Source organism: Chinchilla lanigera, unplaced genomic scaffold, assembly GCF_000276665.1.
Source record: "Chinchilla lanigera isolate Chin_1 unplaced genomic scaffold, ChiLan1.0 scaffold00057, whole genome shotgun sequence".
Lineage (NCBI taxonomy): Eukaryota > Metazoa > Chordata > Mammalia > Rodentia > Chinchillidae > Chinchilla > Chinchilla lanigera.
In genome coordinates this window covers 793,744-809,069 of record NW_004955458.1, presented here as the reverse complement: position 1 = coordinate 809,069, position 15,326 = coordinate 793,744, and the positions used below count along the sequence as shown (strand labels likewise).

Genomic DNA, 15,326 nt, shown 5'->3' with positions numbered 1-15,326 from the left:
AAAAAAAAAAAAAAAAAAAGACCACCTTGAATTCTAGGGAGTTTTCTCCAAAAGAAGAGATTCCATTTTCCTTGGAAATCCTTTGGAACTGTAGCAAAAGTTAATCCTGCCTATGTCCCTATTCTGTTTTCTGACCACATGCTTTGTTGCTCTTTGCTCTCCTTCCTGGCAGAGAGCCCCAAGGAAAGCTCAGAGCCGACGGGTTCTCCAGCTCCTGTGATTCAGCACAGCTCAGCAACAGCACCTAGCAATGGCCTCAGCGTTCGATCTGCAGCTGAAGCTGTTGCCACCTCGGTCCTCACTCAGATGGCCAGCCAAAGGACAGAACTGAGCATGCCCATGCAGCCACATGTGATCATGACCCCACAGTCCCAGTCTGCGGGCAGATGATGCCTCCCCTGGTGGAGAGGTCCCAGCCAGAGCTCGCCCGCCCAAGAGCCAAGAGAGATGTCATCCTGTCCCCTCCCATCTGCCTTGGACATGGCAACACGGGGGGCAAAATTGTGTGTTGTGAGTATGGATAGATACGGGGCTTTTCTCTTAGCCACGCCGTCATGTACACTTGATACTTGTACTGGGGGCATCCCAGCTCCAGAGCCACATAGATCACCCCCCAGGCTGGGGTTTCTGATGTACTCACAGCCACAGGCCTACCCGGATTGTCTGAGCAATCACCCGTGCCCCATGCATGTGTATCTGTCTCTTTTAACACTAACCCTGGCACTTCTAGGTTTGGGGTTTCTCGGTTTCTTCTCACTAAGCTGTAGCTGTGACCTTCTTGTTTCTTACCAGCATGCCAGTTCCTGCTCAACAGAGGAAGGCTGTCCCATCCCTAGCTCCCCCATGGACTCAGGACTTTGTCTCCCAGTAGCTACTAACTTATCCCTTTCTTCCCTTTCCAAATTCTAGTTAAAACATTCACCTATGGAGAATGTAAGTTTCCTTCTGATGTATGCAGTAGCAGTATTTTCCAGGTCTCCCATAAGCTTTATTCCTTCTCCCTACTGGCTACCAAAAAAAAAAAAAAAAAGGCAAAGCAAAAAGAAACAAGCAAAACTCCAAGAGTTCTAGTCCCTTTTCATCTATTTCCAGAACTGTTTGGGTACCTCATTTTGTCTCTTTGCCTTTCCCTGCTCTAGTGGTGACTTGACTTTCCCGCATCTCCACTAAGCCCGGGCAACCTCATCTTGTGGCCTTATTGTTAAGCATCACTTGGCAGTGCAAAGAGAACTAGGCAGGGGTCTGACTAGTGACTCTTCGCAGCCTCCTTGACTCATAATCATCAGGGCGGACAGGAACAATAGCACTTCAGGCTTGTTCCACCGGATGACTGGATTAACTGATTCTTCTGTTTCACACGAGTTTACTGGCCAAAGTTAGGTACATTGTCACCTCTGGTTGTCTTTACGCTCCTGCCTCTCTCTCCACTGCCTGTCCACAGTACTGCCTCTCTCTCTGTCTGCTGTAACTAGCTCATCAGGCTTCCCGGAGCCTGTCTTACGGGGAAGCCTGGCATTCTCTTGATCTTCCTCTATCTCTCAGCCTCATGTGTGTCTTTTCTGAGCTATATCCTGTATTCACCAGTGCCCGCACTTCTAGACTACTGTCTCCCTCACCACTTTCCTAGTCTGCCTGTTAGGTCTTCTGGCCCTGCACAGTTCCTTCAGCTCATTTCTGTTCTCTTCCCCCAAAATGCAATACGTTCTTCTCCCTAATAGAAGCTCCAAGGCTGAAGTGTGATGGCCAAGGTGCTGCGTGGCTTGAGTGTGGAGCTCAGCAAGGGACAGCATAGGTGCAGTACCCATCTCAGCTGGGAAGCCCACGGCTGGCCCATCTGGGCAGCTGTAGGCCAGCTTAGCCATTCTTACTTTAGAGTTGGGTTGCAGAGGGAGAAATTCATTCCGCTGTTCCTCTTCCTTCGCCATTAGGACTTCTCATCTTCCCTTGGCTGTGAACTATGCAGTTTTTACCAGGGCAAGAGGACGCAATCCAAAGCCACAGGCCTGTGGATAGATAGGTCAGCTTTAATAACTCCTTAGTCGGAAGCCCTTCCAATTGTCCCAGGGCCACCTGCTGCCATCTGCCAAAGCCAAGAATGTCCTTTGCTCCATCTCTCCTGCCTCCATCTCAAAGATACATACAGAGTAGCTGCCAGCTTCCTTTCTTATCTTGTCTTCCAAAATCGACTGTCATGGGGGAATGAGAAAACGTTCTAAGCCACGAGATCCCCTTCTCCTCAGAGTGACACACTGGCGAGCCAGTCAGATGGTGCATTCTGCCGCCTTGGTTTTAAATGTCCCCTCCTGCTCTTCAGAGCTGGTGCTGAACAAGCCACACTGGGTGGAGTGAAAGACAAAGGAGTGAAAACATGGTTTTCTTGTCCCCTACTGCCAGGGAGCCCGCAGGACCAGCCCCGAGGTGGTACGACGAGCGAATGTCGCAGCAGATGGTCAGGGCGCAGCTCCCCCCTCCAGGGACCTTGCTGGCCTTGAAACAGTCGCAGCCGTAACTTGTGCTCAGGGCTTCTTCAGACGGCTGCTCCCGGGGCTCCCCGCCCCCGCTTCCGAGTCTCGTTTCACTTCTTACTGTCCTGATTTCCCACTAGCGGCCTTGCCCTACAGCGTGACTCAGTTTATGGCTCCTAAGGAGCCTTCTTCCTTAGACCTTTGACTATTCTTCCCCTTCAGTCAGGTGTTTTTAAAGTTAGAATCAGTTTGTCGCCGCATACACCCCCTCCATCCTCTCCCGGCGCTGGACAGCCCGTCTTTGTAGGAGGATTTTTTTTTTTTAGTTTCTTAGCCCCTGTATGTAATTCTCTGGAGTTTTCAATGTCATTGTCATCAGCGAGAGGTTAATACTGGACTTAAGTGAAGGCCACTGCTAGAACCATACAGTGACGCAGCACTGAAACAAAGGCGGTGCAGGACAGAAGCCCGGGGGCTCTTAGGCGGCCCTGGGTCTCAGTGAAAAGGCAGCGCTGTCGCTCACTCTGAAGCCTCAAGTCGGGTTAAGGAGCCCATCACTTACCCTGTAACTGCTGCCAGCCACGTGGTCACTCGGCCCTGACCTTTGCCTTCCAGGCTTACCTGGGCCAGAACCCGATACTGCACGGGGTGTCTTTGAGTCCTTCTCAAGGCCCTTGGGCTTCCAAGCCTGGGGTGGAAGGGAGGACCCTTTCAGAAAGGAGCCCAGTGTGGATATCTTGGGACTCTGCCGAGGGAACACAAGACCAGGTCCCGTCTCGCTCCAGGCCAGAGACAAGGGATGAGAGGCGGGTCTTCTGGCCCACACTACACGGCCCCACTCCCTTAAGAGAAAGCTTGCGGAGAGTTGAAAAGGCCGAGAGCCTCTCACACAACTAGGGCGGAGAGAAAGACTAAACAGCTCCTTCACTCATGCTTTCTTCTTGGTTGGACACCCCGCATCCACTTCCTTCTGCCTCTGTTCCTCTCCTGGGCCCTGAGCACTAGCCCATGTACTACAGGGGCTTGTTAGGGAGGAGCTGGGCCAACGGAACCTCTCCTTGCTGCTCGCTTCCCTGTCCCTGCGGGAGTGCTCAGCCCCGCCTGACTGGCCTCTTCATCTCCTCGAGGGCCTTCCCCACAGCACTGTCACTACCTGTGAGCCGCCAGACACCAAAAATCCTTCCTCCAACCTCGCAGGCTCCCTTGCTGCACACCAAGACGCTCCTTACAGGTGCTACCCACGAGACAGTGCGCACCACCAAAACGTCGCCCCTGCTTAATCCCTTCCCACCCCCGTCATGTCCCATTAATACTACCCAGGGTATACACAGGGAGGAAATACGTTAGTTCTTTCTTTTTCACAGCCAGTCTGTGGATTTCAGTCCTCCTAGCTATACCATGTATCCCTTTGGTTGATACGCTCTTTCTGCTTTCTTTAGACTTATGTTTGACCCAGGTGGGAGGTGTGGAGGAACAGCACAGGCGAGGATCCCAGCGCCCCACTGCTGCCTCCTTAACCCTTCCCCCTCTCCAGGCCCGGAACTGAACCGTCTGTATCTGCACAGACGGATGTGCACGGACGTAAATCCCCACCACCCCAGCAGGCCTGAGCATAGGTGACTGCTGGCTGGCGCACCCACCCTCTGCACCATTTGAATTTTCTTTTTTGGGGTAAAATCCTACCTCAAGGGGGAAAAAAGATTGGGAGGAGGAGGCACGTTAAGGCTGCTTATGCCCTTTGTAGATGCAAGTATGCATTGTAGCTCCTAAGGCTTATTTTAGTTTTTTAATGGGGTGGAGCAACAGCACAAGAGAGATCTTACCCCAGCTGCTGGTGACAGATGTTGTAGCTGTACGTGGCCATGGGCACTGCGGTCACTGACTTTACCACAGGGCAGTGGTTCTCAGAAAGTGGTCCAGGAGCACCAGCAGAGCAGCCCGGCCTGCGGCTTGTCGGGAATGCACGTTCTCAGCCACCCCAGGCCTCCCGAGTCTCCAGCGCTGGGGCTGGGTTTGAACAAGCACTGCAAGTGCTTCTAACACTCACTAATGTTTGTGAGCCATTGCCTTGGGGACAACCTGGGATCTTCTTAGGCACTGAGGGTTCTTCAAATACCGTCCTCTGCCTCAGCACTAACACATTTTCCATTTCTCCCCATTCCTCCCTCCGCACCATTACAACGGCCACCACCGCGTCACTTGTCTCAAATTCTAGGTTTGTCTTCCTGCTGGTCTTCTCTCTAGACTTGTCCCTGTGTCGGTCTGGACAGTTCTCCGTACTCCCTTGCAGACTGGTCGCTCGTGTCTTGGTTACATTAAGGACCAGCCGGAGCTTTGGCTACCCCATTACACACACACACACACACACACACACACACACACACACACACACACACACACACACATCAGCCTCTAGCTCCAATAGTGGAGGCTGCTGCGCCCTCATATAGTGTCTGTGAAGAAGAAAGCAGTGTGTATCTCTGATTATATTTCTGTTCATCTATATATTTTTGACATGTGGCAGCCCCTCTCCATCTCAAGGAACTCCCCGTGCCCTGGGTCTCCCCAGGCTCCGGTGGTGATCCTGCCGGGTGGGAGGATATGGTGCCACAGGCTCTTTTGTTACAAGCCCAACATCCCCCTTGCCGCCGCCAGTCAGCATGGCCCCTGTGAGCAGGCTCTCACACTCCCGGGCGGGGCTGAGGCAGGGGCTGCGCTCTCCTCCCTGCCCGGCCCCCCTCCCCTCCTTCCCTTTGCCGCTTAGCAGTTACCCCGGCCGTGCCTTCCCCCTCCCTCCCTTCCCAGCCCTGACATATACTGTGCCTTATTTATGCTGCAAATATAACATTAAACTATCAAGAGAACCACTGGTCTGTCTGATGCTTCACTCCTCTGACCCCCAGCGCCACTGCCGCTGTCCCGGGACTCACTGGGCTCACATCTGCGAGCTCCCGCCCCCCTGCTCGGGGCAGCTGTGGGGTTCTTGTCCCTGCTCTTCAGGAGAGAACACACCGCCTGCAGAAGGTGGATGACTTACATGAGTTCCACAGCGTGACAGCAGGCACAGACGGCTCTGACCTGTGAGCTGCCTGGGGGCCCAAGGCCCGCGGTGTTGGGGACACACAGTGGAGAACGCAGGGTGCGCTGGGAGGGAGATCTGAAGGCAAACGCCTCTCATCTTCCAGTGTTTGGTCCCCACACCCTCCCAACAACTGGGAAAGAAAGGGGCTGGAGATTTAGTTCAGCGGCACAGCGCCTGTCTGGCAAGTGCAAGGTCATGAGTTCGATTCCTGGTACCGGAAGAAAAACAAAAACAAAAACGAAAAAACAACTGGGAAAGAAAAGGCTGCCCCTGGGAAGTTTCCAGAACAGCTAGGAATCAAAGCTTTCTGCAGGGACGAGGTGGTTTTGGAAGAGAAGGGCAGTGTTGACAGGCAGTTAGTGTTCCCAAGAGAATGAGCATAGAGACGGGGTAGGATGAGGCCTGGGGGAGTCACTAGCAATTCCTCCCCTCTGGATGTTCCTTCCTAATTACCATCAAAAGGATGACTAGGGCCAGGCCGAAGAACTTGACAAACAGCAGGTGCCCCCGTGGTTTCACAAGGAGACAAGTGATGTAAGGAGCTGCGGCACGCGTTCGGTAGACAGCAGACATAAACCACACCAGGTCTTCCTGTGGTTGTGTGAATGGCAGTGGCCTCCACCTTGTTGTGGTCAGGAGCACAAGGAGTCCAGGGAAGGGTGAGAAGGGAAGCTGCTCAGATGCCAAAGCCACAGCAGGTTTAGGGTTAGTTAGGGTAACCCAGCCCAACTTCCGTCCTCGGCACCAGCAGCCAGCTAGGCCTGGCTGTGTGCAGCCTCCGTGCAGACCCCTCGGGACGCGTGCTCAGGGACACGAGGCAGCGAGCAGCAGGGTACCAAATGACTGCTCTGCGTGAGAGGGAGCCCTGAACACTCAGTCATCTGCCGGTCACAGCAGCCTCCTGAAAACAGAAGTTGCTCCATTTTATTGATGGTGAACCCTTTACACAGTAAAGGGCAAGGTAAAAGCAGTTCTGTCACTCTCAGAGCCAGAGTTTGAAATATCCCAGCCATCCTCATAACCCACCCCTCCGGACTGGTGTCAGACACAAACAGACATAATGCAGAACCAGCTACCCCTGAACTTGATACTCTCTTTGAAGAAATGAACTACAAGCCAGGTGTGGTGGCACACGCCTGTAATCCCAGCACTCAGGAGGCTGAGGCAGGAGGATCGTTGGGAGTTTGAGACCAGCCTGGGCTACAAAGTGAGTGCAAGGCTAGCCTGAACTGCGTAGCAAAACCCTGTCTCAAGAAGAGAAAAAAAAAAGAAAGAAATGAACTACAGAAGCCAGGCATGGTGGAGCACACCTATAATCCCAGCACTTGGGAAGCTGAGGCAGGAGAATCATCACAAGTTCAAGGCCAGTCTGGGCTACATAGTTCAAACCCTGCCTGAACTATTACATAGGGAAACCCTGTCTCAACCACCCCCCTACACACACACACACACACACACACACACACACACACACACACACACACTCCAAAAAGAAAATGAACTACAAGCCAGACATGGTAGTGAATTCCTGTAAACCCAGTCCTCTGGAAGGCTGAGATAAGAGGATCACAAGTTCGAGCCCAGGCTGAGCAACTTTGTGACTCAGACCAGGTCTCAAAATGAAAAGGGTTGGGGATATAGCTCAGTGCCAAGTCCCTAGGTTCAACTCTCAGTACCACCCAAATAAATGAATGACTAGGACACAGCTCAGTGATAGAGCACTTGCCCAGAATGTGAAACATCCCACGTTTAATCCTAGTAAAGATGAAACAAATCAAAAACCTGCTATAACCCACAAAGTTCAAGAGTAAGTGCCAAGATGTTTTGCTTTAAGAAAAGAGGTGGATGGGGCTGGGGATTTAGCTCAGCGGCAAAGCGCCTGCCTGGCGCTTTGGTCGTGAGTTTGGTTCCCAGTACCGGAGCAAAACCAAAACCAAAAAAAAAAAAGAAAGAAAAAGAAAAGAGGTGGTGGTGGGGAGCTGGGGATTTAGCTCAGAGGCACAGTGGCACAGCGGCACAGTGCCGGCCTGGCAAGTGCAAGGTCGTGAGTTCGATTTCCCGTACCGGAAAAAAAAAGAAAAGAAAAGAGAAGGGGCACTTCCCCTCAACAAAGGCTGGAGTGGAAGAGCAACCCTGAAGGGCTTTCACACATGAAACACCCTGAGAGGTCTACTGGAGAAAAGAGATCCCTGGCGGAAGCCACAGGGAGACCGAAGCCATGAGGAAAAAACGACCCAAGGACAGTCTCAGGTGACGGTGAGTTTGCCGGGGGCGTGAGGGAACCTGCTCTCTGCCAGATCCCATGCTGAGGGGTTACAGAAGGCATTGCAATGCCTTGAAGTCCCATGTTCTAGGTGAGGAGGAATCGAGAGTTTAAGAGTGGCTGGGCGTGGTGGCTCACGCCTGTAATCCCAGCACTCGGGAGGCTGAGGCAGGAGGATCGTTGTGAGTTCGAGGCCAGCCTGGGCTACAAAGTGAGCTCAAGGCCAGCCTGAACTGCATAGTGAGACCCTGTCTCAAAAAGACAAAAAAAAAAAACCAAACAAACAAAAGAGTGAACAGCTTGCCTGAAGGCCAAGTCAGAGCCCTCTCCGGCTCCTCCTCCTCGGTGTAGGCTGGTGTGCCACACCCTGGATGCAGGGGAAGGAGCGTGGCACAGCGGAAAACCACACCAGGTCACTTTGGTTTGGTTTCTGTTGTTGTTTTGTTTTTTTTTTTTTGGATACTGTGCATCGAACTCAGGCCTCACGCTTGCCAGCCAGGTGCTGTGCCGCTGAGCTGTATCCCCACCAGGTTGCTCTGAAAGGTTGTTTGCTGAGGAGTGATTCAGATTTCCCTAAGACAGGATTCTTGTCATCTTCCCCAGTATGTCAGATCCACAGCCAGGCAAAAGCTGTGCGGACAGGGAGATGGGACAAAATGACAGCGCAGTCCTAAGGTGTCCTCGCACTGCCCTTAGAGTCAGGGCCTCAGGACTCCCGCCTTCCGGTCCTACCTTGGACTCCTCCTTCAAAGCCCTATCTAAAAAAAGGAAATGATTGGACCTGGCAGTGAGCAGCAGTTGCCACAGGGTGGCAGCAGAGCTTCAGCTACAGAGCCCAGCTCCCAAGAAGTGTCTGTATGTATGTATGTACGTACGCATTTCCCCAAGAAGTGTTTTTAGTGGCAGCGGGGTCTGTCCACACTCTGTGAGCTTCAGAACCTCTCAGTGTCCTGTACCTCACCATCCCATCCACAGTAGTGATTCCATGTTTAACCTGAGAGGCGGTGAACAGAGACAGAACAGGCCGTGTGGCTTCCAGCCCAGGCGAGGGAGAGTCCCAGCCGGGTCACTTGGCCCTTCCCTCTCCCTGCAATCCAGAGCCTTGCCCTAACACCCAGCCCTCCTGACAGCAGTTTCTCTGTGCTTTAGTCTACAAGTTAGGAAAGACAGGTGATCAATTGAAGCTCTCCAACCTGTTGAGGGATTGAGGGGTTCTGCTAAGGCCCCGCCAGGGCCTGGCTCTGACAAAGCATCTGCAATTAATGATGCTTCTTCAGCTCTGCAGACAGGATTTATGCATCTAATAAAGTCTGTAACTCCAGGCTTAGGGGCTGGGGGCGGGAGCCTGAGAGCAGCAAGTCCCAAGAGAGCCATGGGAGGGGAGCTCAGGCGGCTCTTAATGGAGCCGTGCATTTCCACTGCCGGTGCAGATCCCCCTCAGGCTGCTGCTGGAGGTGGGGGACAAGGGGACAGCAGATATAAGAGGCTGGCGTGGCTGCGGGGAGAATGGCAGCATGGATTCCAGGCGGGCGGCGGTGTTGCTGGTGCTGCTGCTGTCCATGGCCTGGGCCCATGCCAAAGGACCTGGGGGCCAGCACGGAGAGCAGGCCTTTGTGGTGAGCAAGCGCCCCGTCCCCGCGTCTCCATTTTCTCCTACCCCACATGGGACTTGCGTCTAGGTTCAGGTGTGCCCTGGCTGCGGAGGTCTTCACCAGTTTGCACATCGGAGGGAGACGGCGCATTGACCTCCAGAACCTACCCTTGGAGGTCACTCCCTCGCCCGTGTGACTGCAGCGCCCTCAGCATCTGCCATATTCCCTCCCCGCTGCCCCTGCCGCAGGAGGAAGACGTCGGACTGCACCCACCGCAGCGCGCCCAGACCGCTGGGTCCCTCCTGCGCTCCCTGCTCCGGGCCATGAACAGAACTGGCCGGAGCCCTGCCTTCCTGTTCCAGCCCCAGAGGTGAGTCTGAAAGGGACGCGTGCGGGGCAGGGCTGGGAAGGGCAGGCGACAGAAAGGGACATGGAGAGCGGGCTCGAGAGGGGGGATGGCAGGGAGCCGTATGGGGGACGCATCTCCCCTCAGGTTTGGCAGAAATACTTGGGGGTCCCGGAACAGCGAGCGGCTGAGTCCCCGGGCTGGAGAGTTCTGGAGCCTGGCTGCCCCTCTGCGCTTTGGGAAGAAGTAACACCATCAGCCCCTGACGTGTTGTATGCAAGCCCCACACCCCAAAATGCCATGCCGCCCCCAACCCCAATAAAGCTGTCTGCTTCTGAATCCTTGTGTCTGAGACTTCAAAGGGCAGGGAGGAGAGCCCCAGGGCACAAGCGAGGGCCGGCGGTCTCCACCTCCGCCATATCGGGCCCAGCCACACGCTGACAGGGCTCCCCAGTCGCCGCCTGCAGCAGAGCGCGCGGAGGACCAAGAGGCGGCGAGCCCAGGAGGGAGGGCGGGCATGCTGCCCTTGCCGCCCGCCCGCCTCAGGGTCACACAGAGAACAGGGCTTACGAACCCGAGGAGTGCACGTTTATTCCGGACTCCAGGGGAGCCCGACGTCCCGCCTGCTCCCCCACCGCAGGAGGAGGGTGGACCCCAGGCTGTGGCCCTGGCTCCTGGCCCAGTGCCCTGCTCAGCCTCAAGGCAGGCAGTCCGTGTCAGAGCCGGAGACGGCAGCTCCGCAGGGCACCGGAGCGGGCAGGTGCTCGGGCCAAGGCAGGAAGAGCAGGGAGCGGAGGGCGCACGTCCGTGAGTCCAGCTGGGGCTCTACCTGCTGCCCGCCATGATCTTGAGGTACTGCAGGGCACGGCGAGCAGCTTCGCCCCGGGCTTCCTCCCTGGTGGTCGCAGAGCCGTGACACACAGTGGCGGGCTGGGTGGACAGTTCCACGAGGCACTGGCAGAGGCCACTCACGCTCAGCTCCTCTGCACAGCGAACGAGAAAAGCGAGGCAGTGACGGGAGGGGGGGCCAGCACCAGGCAAGGCTGCGTCCAGCCAGCCCCTGGCGACCCCCTTACACTGCTGCGGTGCGGTGCCCCCAGCCCCAGCCCCCGGGCCGTACCGATGTCCAGGTAGCTGACGTGGAAGGCCTGCTCCTCCGAGAGCTCGCTGAGGACGCTGCAGCAGCCAGAGCCCAGAGCACCCAGGGAGCCTGGAGAGCAACTGCGAAGGTACAGGATCTTCTCTCCCTCGGAATTTCGCAGAGAGTCCCACGTGCAGCCTGGGCCCCGGCTCCGAAGTCCGTCCAGGCGGGAGCCCACACCCTGACAAGACGGAACAGCGAGAAAGATGGCGCCAGGGGCCGCGGGACCAAGGCATTCAATGACAGTCAACGTCTAGGGAGGGAAAAGCCCGAAGGGTGCCTCCCAGCCGGCCTCCCCAGCCTGCCTGCGCAGCCCCCCGCCACCTTCGGACCCTCACCCGACGGCCGGGCACACCCTCTCCTCCCGGTAACAGAGCCCTGGGCTCCTGCCCGGCCCAGCGCCCCACGGCACCCCTCGGCAGGCACACAGGTGGGGCTGTCGGGACTCAAGGACCCCCAGAGCCGAGGTCTGGCAGGAAACTGACACAGACGCAGCTCCAGGACCTAGACAGGGTCCTTCCTGAGTCACAACCCAATCCCTAGTGCCCCCCAAACACACACACACACACACACGAGCCACGCACGATGGAGAAGTGATCGTCGTCAGGCTCCGCCTCGGCGCCGTCCCGCGCGTCCAGGGGCACCGTGTGCACTCGGAGCAGCATCTTAGCCGCCGCGTTACGCTTCGCCAGCTTCTTGGAAGTGCCGCTGCCTGCACGTGGGGACAGGAACGCTGGACTCTGCCCTCCAGCAGGCCAGCTCTTCCCGCCAGGTCTCACTTGAGGGTTCCCCTAGGTGCTGTTGACCGGACAGGGGGTGCAAGCCTGGCCGTGCACTTGAGAATCTGGGCGGCCAGGAGAGCAGGGGAGAGACTGCGGGAGGAGGCCAGGAGAAGATCCTGAGCCCGGGACGCCCAAGCAGGGAGAGGGGCGGCGCGGCAGAGCAAGGCTAAGGACCACCGTGTGCCCAGGCTGGGGTGCTGTGGGGAGAGACGCCATGCCAGAAGCCCTTTCTGCCTAGTTACCAATCTCAATGAAACGCTCCACGCGGCAGGTCATGGTGAACTCCTTGCGGTGGGCCGGCCCGGACTCCTGGGTCACTGTGTATTCTGGCAGCCGCCAGCCCTTCTGCACCACCAGCTCCTTGGGAAGGAGACACGGGGAGCACAAGGCTGAGTGAGAAAAGACACGTCGTGTCCTGCCGGCACCTACCCAGGAGGCTCCGACTCCAGGTGAGAGGAAGGACAGACGGCACAGACAGGGCCTGGGCACGAGGTCCCACCCCACCCGCAAACACACAGGCAATGAGGGCGCATACCTGCAGAGCACCGACGGGGTTGCACTCAGACTGCTGAGGGGAGACGGGGGGCTGCATCTCCATGGGGGGGCTCCTGAAGGAAACACGGCCCAGGCTGAAGCTGTGGAGAACGGTTCCTTCTGGGGCTACCCATGAGCCCCAACGCTAACCACTGCTTACTTCCCCATCCCCACCAAGCGGGAGCCGTCTGTCCAAATATCCAGCCTTGTTCCCTCCTGCTCTAGCCTGCTTCTTCTGCTCCCCTCTCGAGTGAGGTCCCTCTAGGTCCCAGCTGCATTTCTTTTCTTTTTTCTTTCGTTCGAGACAAGGTCTCACTACTTTGCCCATGATGTTTCAAGCTCACCCTCCTCCTGCCTCAGCCTCCTGAGTGCTGGAATTACAAGCATGTGCCACCAAGCCCAGCTCCCAGGCACACTGTGATTCTGGAATAGTTGGTGTCATTTTCCCTGGACAGTGGTAGAGGTGCTTATAACCAGTCCCCAGAAGCACCTGATGGGTCTCAAACAGGACCGTTATGTGGCAAATCCCAAAGGGGGGAGGGGCTGAAAGACCTTGAAATGGCCAGACAGCATCTATATAGCTACTTGTGAATCACAAATTACCTCCTGCCCCCAAAGCCTGCCAACTGCCATACGTTCTTCACGCACTGGTCCCCACTGTGCCATTCTCTGTGTACGCTCGGGCCTAACGTTCCTCACGCCTAACCAGCTGGGTCTAAGAGATGGAGGCAGGAGCCAGGACCCCCTGCGTTCCCCTCAGAACAGTCAGGGGACACAGATACCTTGTTAGGACAGCGGATGGAACAGGAGCAGCAACTGCCACAGTGGTAAAAACTGGAGCGTCCTCAGGCAGTGAAGAGTCTGGGGGAGAAAAAGAACTTCCCGAGGGGAAGGGGGCCTTGGCCTCACACCCACAGGCAGGGGAAAAGAATGGGGCCATCCCTTAGCTGAGCCGCACTCGGGATACTCAACAGCAGCTTCCTCCCCGGATCCTTCGCTACCCACTCTGGCCCAAAGACTGAGGAAAGGGGATCTCTGCAAAGGGAAACCACGGGAACCAACTCCACCCTGACCGTGGAAGAGGGAAGGACACCTTGCTAGAAACAGGAGGTCTGCTGGGGAGCAACTCCTGTCCGCTTCAGCCTCCACCCTCCCTCCCTAACCCGTGGCCCAACTACACCCACAACCCCTCAAAGGGGCTGGCGATGCCCCTGAGCATTCCTCACAGCAGAAGCAGCCCTGGAAACACTTGTTTCCACTCCAGGGAAAACTCTCAGAAGGAGCCAGGCCAGGGTGGCCAAATGTCTCCAAGGCCAGGCCTAGGGTCCAAGGAGATGGTGCAGGGCCTGCGTTCCTGGAAGGGCTTCTAGGGGCCTTGGCTGTTCCTCCCTCACCTGCTGTCCTCCAGAGTCGGCTCCAGCATGCTCCCCCCTTTGAGGTGTTTGAGGGCCACCTCAGCTGCTTTGTGCTTGGCTGCCTTCTTGCTGGGGCCCTGACCTGGGAGAGGGGTTGGGCAACACTGGATGTCACTGGAAGGACAGAAGAGAAACGAGCATCCCACAGCCTCTCTGCTCGCTGCCAGAGGAAGTCAACCAAGCCCCCTCTGACCGACCTCCCCCCGCCCAAAACTCCACTAGGTTCCACCGACTGCAGCAAGGAAAGGCTCCTGTCCATCAGCTCCCAGAATTAGGCCACAAGAAGTAGCACTTCTGAGTTCAAACCCTTCAGGGGGAGTTTCTTTCTGCGCTTATTTTCCTCCTCAGAGTACTTTCTTTTCCCTCAATAAACAGAAAGCTGGGAAAACAGAGGATAGACTCTGCAGTCCAAGACCGGCCCTGCCACTTACTAGGCACCAGCACCTCCATCTCCGATACTCAGTACCTTCCTGTTCCACATGGGACACGGAGCCCGCCACAGCAAGCACTCGATTCTCCAAGTGTCCACTGAGAATTCGGTGTCTCCTTCACCGTTCCTCTGGGACAGGGAGAATCTGCCAAATCCCTGGGCAGTCCTGCTCACTCCTGGCACTGTCCGAAGTCCTACCCTCCTCACAGCCCTGTTCTCCCAGGCCCGCCAGAGGCCTTTCCCCTCACATCTCTCCTTCCCTCACTGGCTTTAGAGAACTGTGAATAGAGACACTCTAAGATACAAAGCCATGGGCCCATGAATGCACACCCCGGCCAGGCTGCCCAAGCCTTCCTCACCAGTGCAGCTGGTGTCGCCAACGGTGACCCGGAAGGTGAAATTAGGCTGGTGGGCTTGGCCCTCGGCTTTGAGAAGGTCGTACACGGGCGTCTTCCCTATTCTGGTCCCATACTCCTGCAGAAGGCTGATCGGGGTCTTGCCCGGGTTGGCGGCCAGCATTTGCTCTATACTGGGGGGAGGGGCACAGACCCACATCACACCTCCCCCTCTGCACCCACCTGGCCAAGCACTGCCACACCAGACCTTGGCACACTATGGGGGACATTGGTCTAGGGGGCCTCGGGCAGTACAGCACCCACTGGCTGGGCTCCAAGTGGGGATGCAGCTGGAAAGGCAGGGTCCACTGCCCCAAAGCAGATGGGAAATGTACTGTTTCTGTCTCGGTTCAGGCGAGGGATCCAGGCCCCAGTGCTGTTTGGGAGGGCATGCCCCCTGATTTGGTGCAGGACAGGAGCCTAGTACCCACCCAATGCACTGAAAGTGGGGGCATAAAGCCCAAGGCTCCAGTGCAGTCTGGGAACCGGGCCAACCCCAAACTATTTGGAGCTGGAGGCGGTGGCCACTGCCCCAATGCATGCCGGGAACCACTGCCCACTACCCCAGTGCTTGCCGGGAACAGCCCTCAGGCCAGGTGCATGCTGGGGCCGCGCCGCTAACCCTCCGCACCGCCCTACATTTTTCGCCCCGCAGGGATCGGAACGAAGCGGCTCACCTGGGCAGCCCGCAGCCCGTGGTAGTGCCAGAGCCCTGCTCCTCTTCACTCATTCCCTCCTCCGTCCCCGCGGGCGCCACCGTGACTACAGCCTCCACGCGCCCCAGTACACCGCCGACGAGCTAGGGCCGGGGCCAAGCCCGGAGTCGCGGCCGGTAGGGCCTGCCGCGGGGCATGCTGGGATATGGAGTTCCCCGCCCACCC

At 56.7% G+C, this 15,326-nt stretch overlaps 3 protein-coding genes across 7 annotated transcripts in view; 2 read left to right on the top strand and 1 right to left on the bottom strand.

Moving 5' to 3' along the window:
- Nucleotides 1-5,332, top strand: part of Atf7 (activating transcription factor 7) — a 95,110-nt gene extending 89,778 nt beyond the window's left edge. For both annotated transcript variants that reach the window (XM_005397189.2, XM_005397190.2), the window contains exon 12: nt 173-5,332. In XM_005397189.2, the coding sequence (XP_005397246.1) occupies nt 173-390 (218 nt within the window). In that variant the 3' untranslated portion in view covers nt 391-5,332. The remainder of the gene's footprint in view (nt 1-172) is intronic.
- A 3,992-nt stretch (nt 5,333-9,324) lies between these two features.
- On the top strand, nt 9,325-9,998 carry Npff (neuropeptide FF-amide peptide precursor). Its single transcript, XM_013520793.1, has 3 exons — nt 9,325-9,426; nt 9,540-9,772; nt 9,896-9,998. The coding sequence occupies exons 1-3, from the start codon at nt 9,325-9,327 to the stop codon at nt 9,996-9,998; spliced, it is 438 nt and encodes a 145-aa protein (XP_013376247.1).
- Nucleotides 9,999-10,314: 316 nt separating this feature from the next.
- Nucleotides 10,315-15,317, bottom strand: Tarbp2 (TAR (HIV-1) RNA binding protein 2). 4 transcript variants are annotated; one of them, XM_005397182.2, is made up of 9 exons: nt 15,123-15,317; nt 14,410-14,579; nt 13,600-13,702; nt 12,988-13,083; nt 12,207-12,306; nt 11,914-12,031; nt 11,474-11,601; nt 10,869-11,070; nt 10,315-10,731 (listed from the first exon to the last, which is right to left on the bottom strand). In XM_005397182.2, the coding sequence occupies exons 1-9, from the start codon at nt 15,173-15,175 to the stop codon at nt 10,574-10,576; spliced, it is 1,128 nt and encodes a 375-aa protein (XP_005397239.1). In that variant the 5' UTR covers nt 15,176-15,317; the 3' UTR covers nt 10,315-10,573. The 4 variants fall into 4 exon arrangements, with proteins under 4 accessions (XP_005397239.1, XP_005397240.1, XP_005397237.1 ...); XM_005397183.2 differs by having other exon boundaries at nt 12,207-12,279; nt 15,123-15,311; XM_005397180.2 differs by lacking the exon at nt 15,123-15,317 and adding an exon at nt 14,877-14,990.
- Between the last annotated feature and the right edge of the window lie 9 nt (nt 15,318-15,326).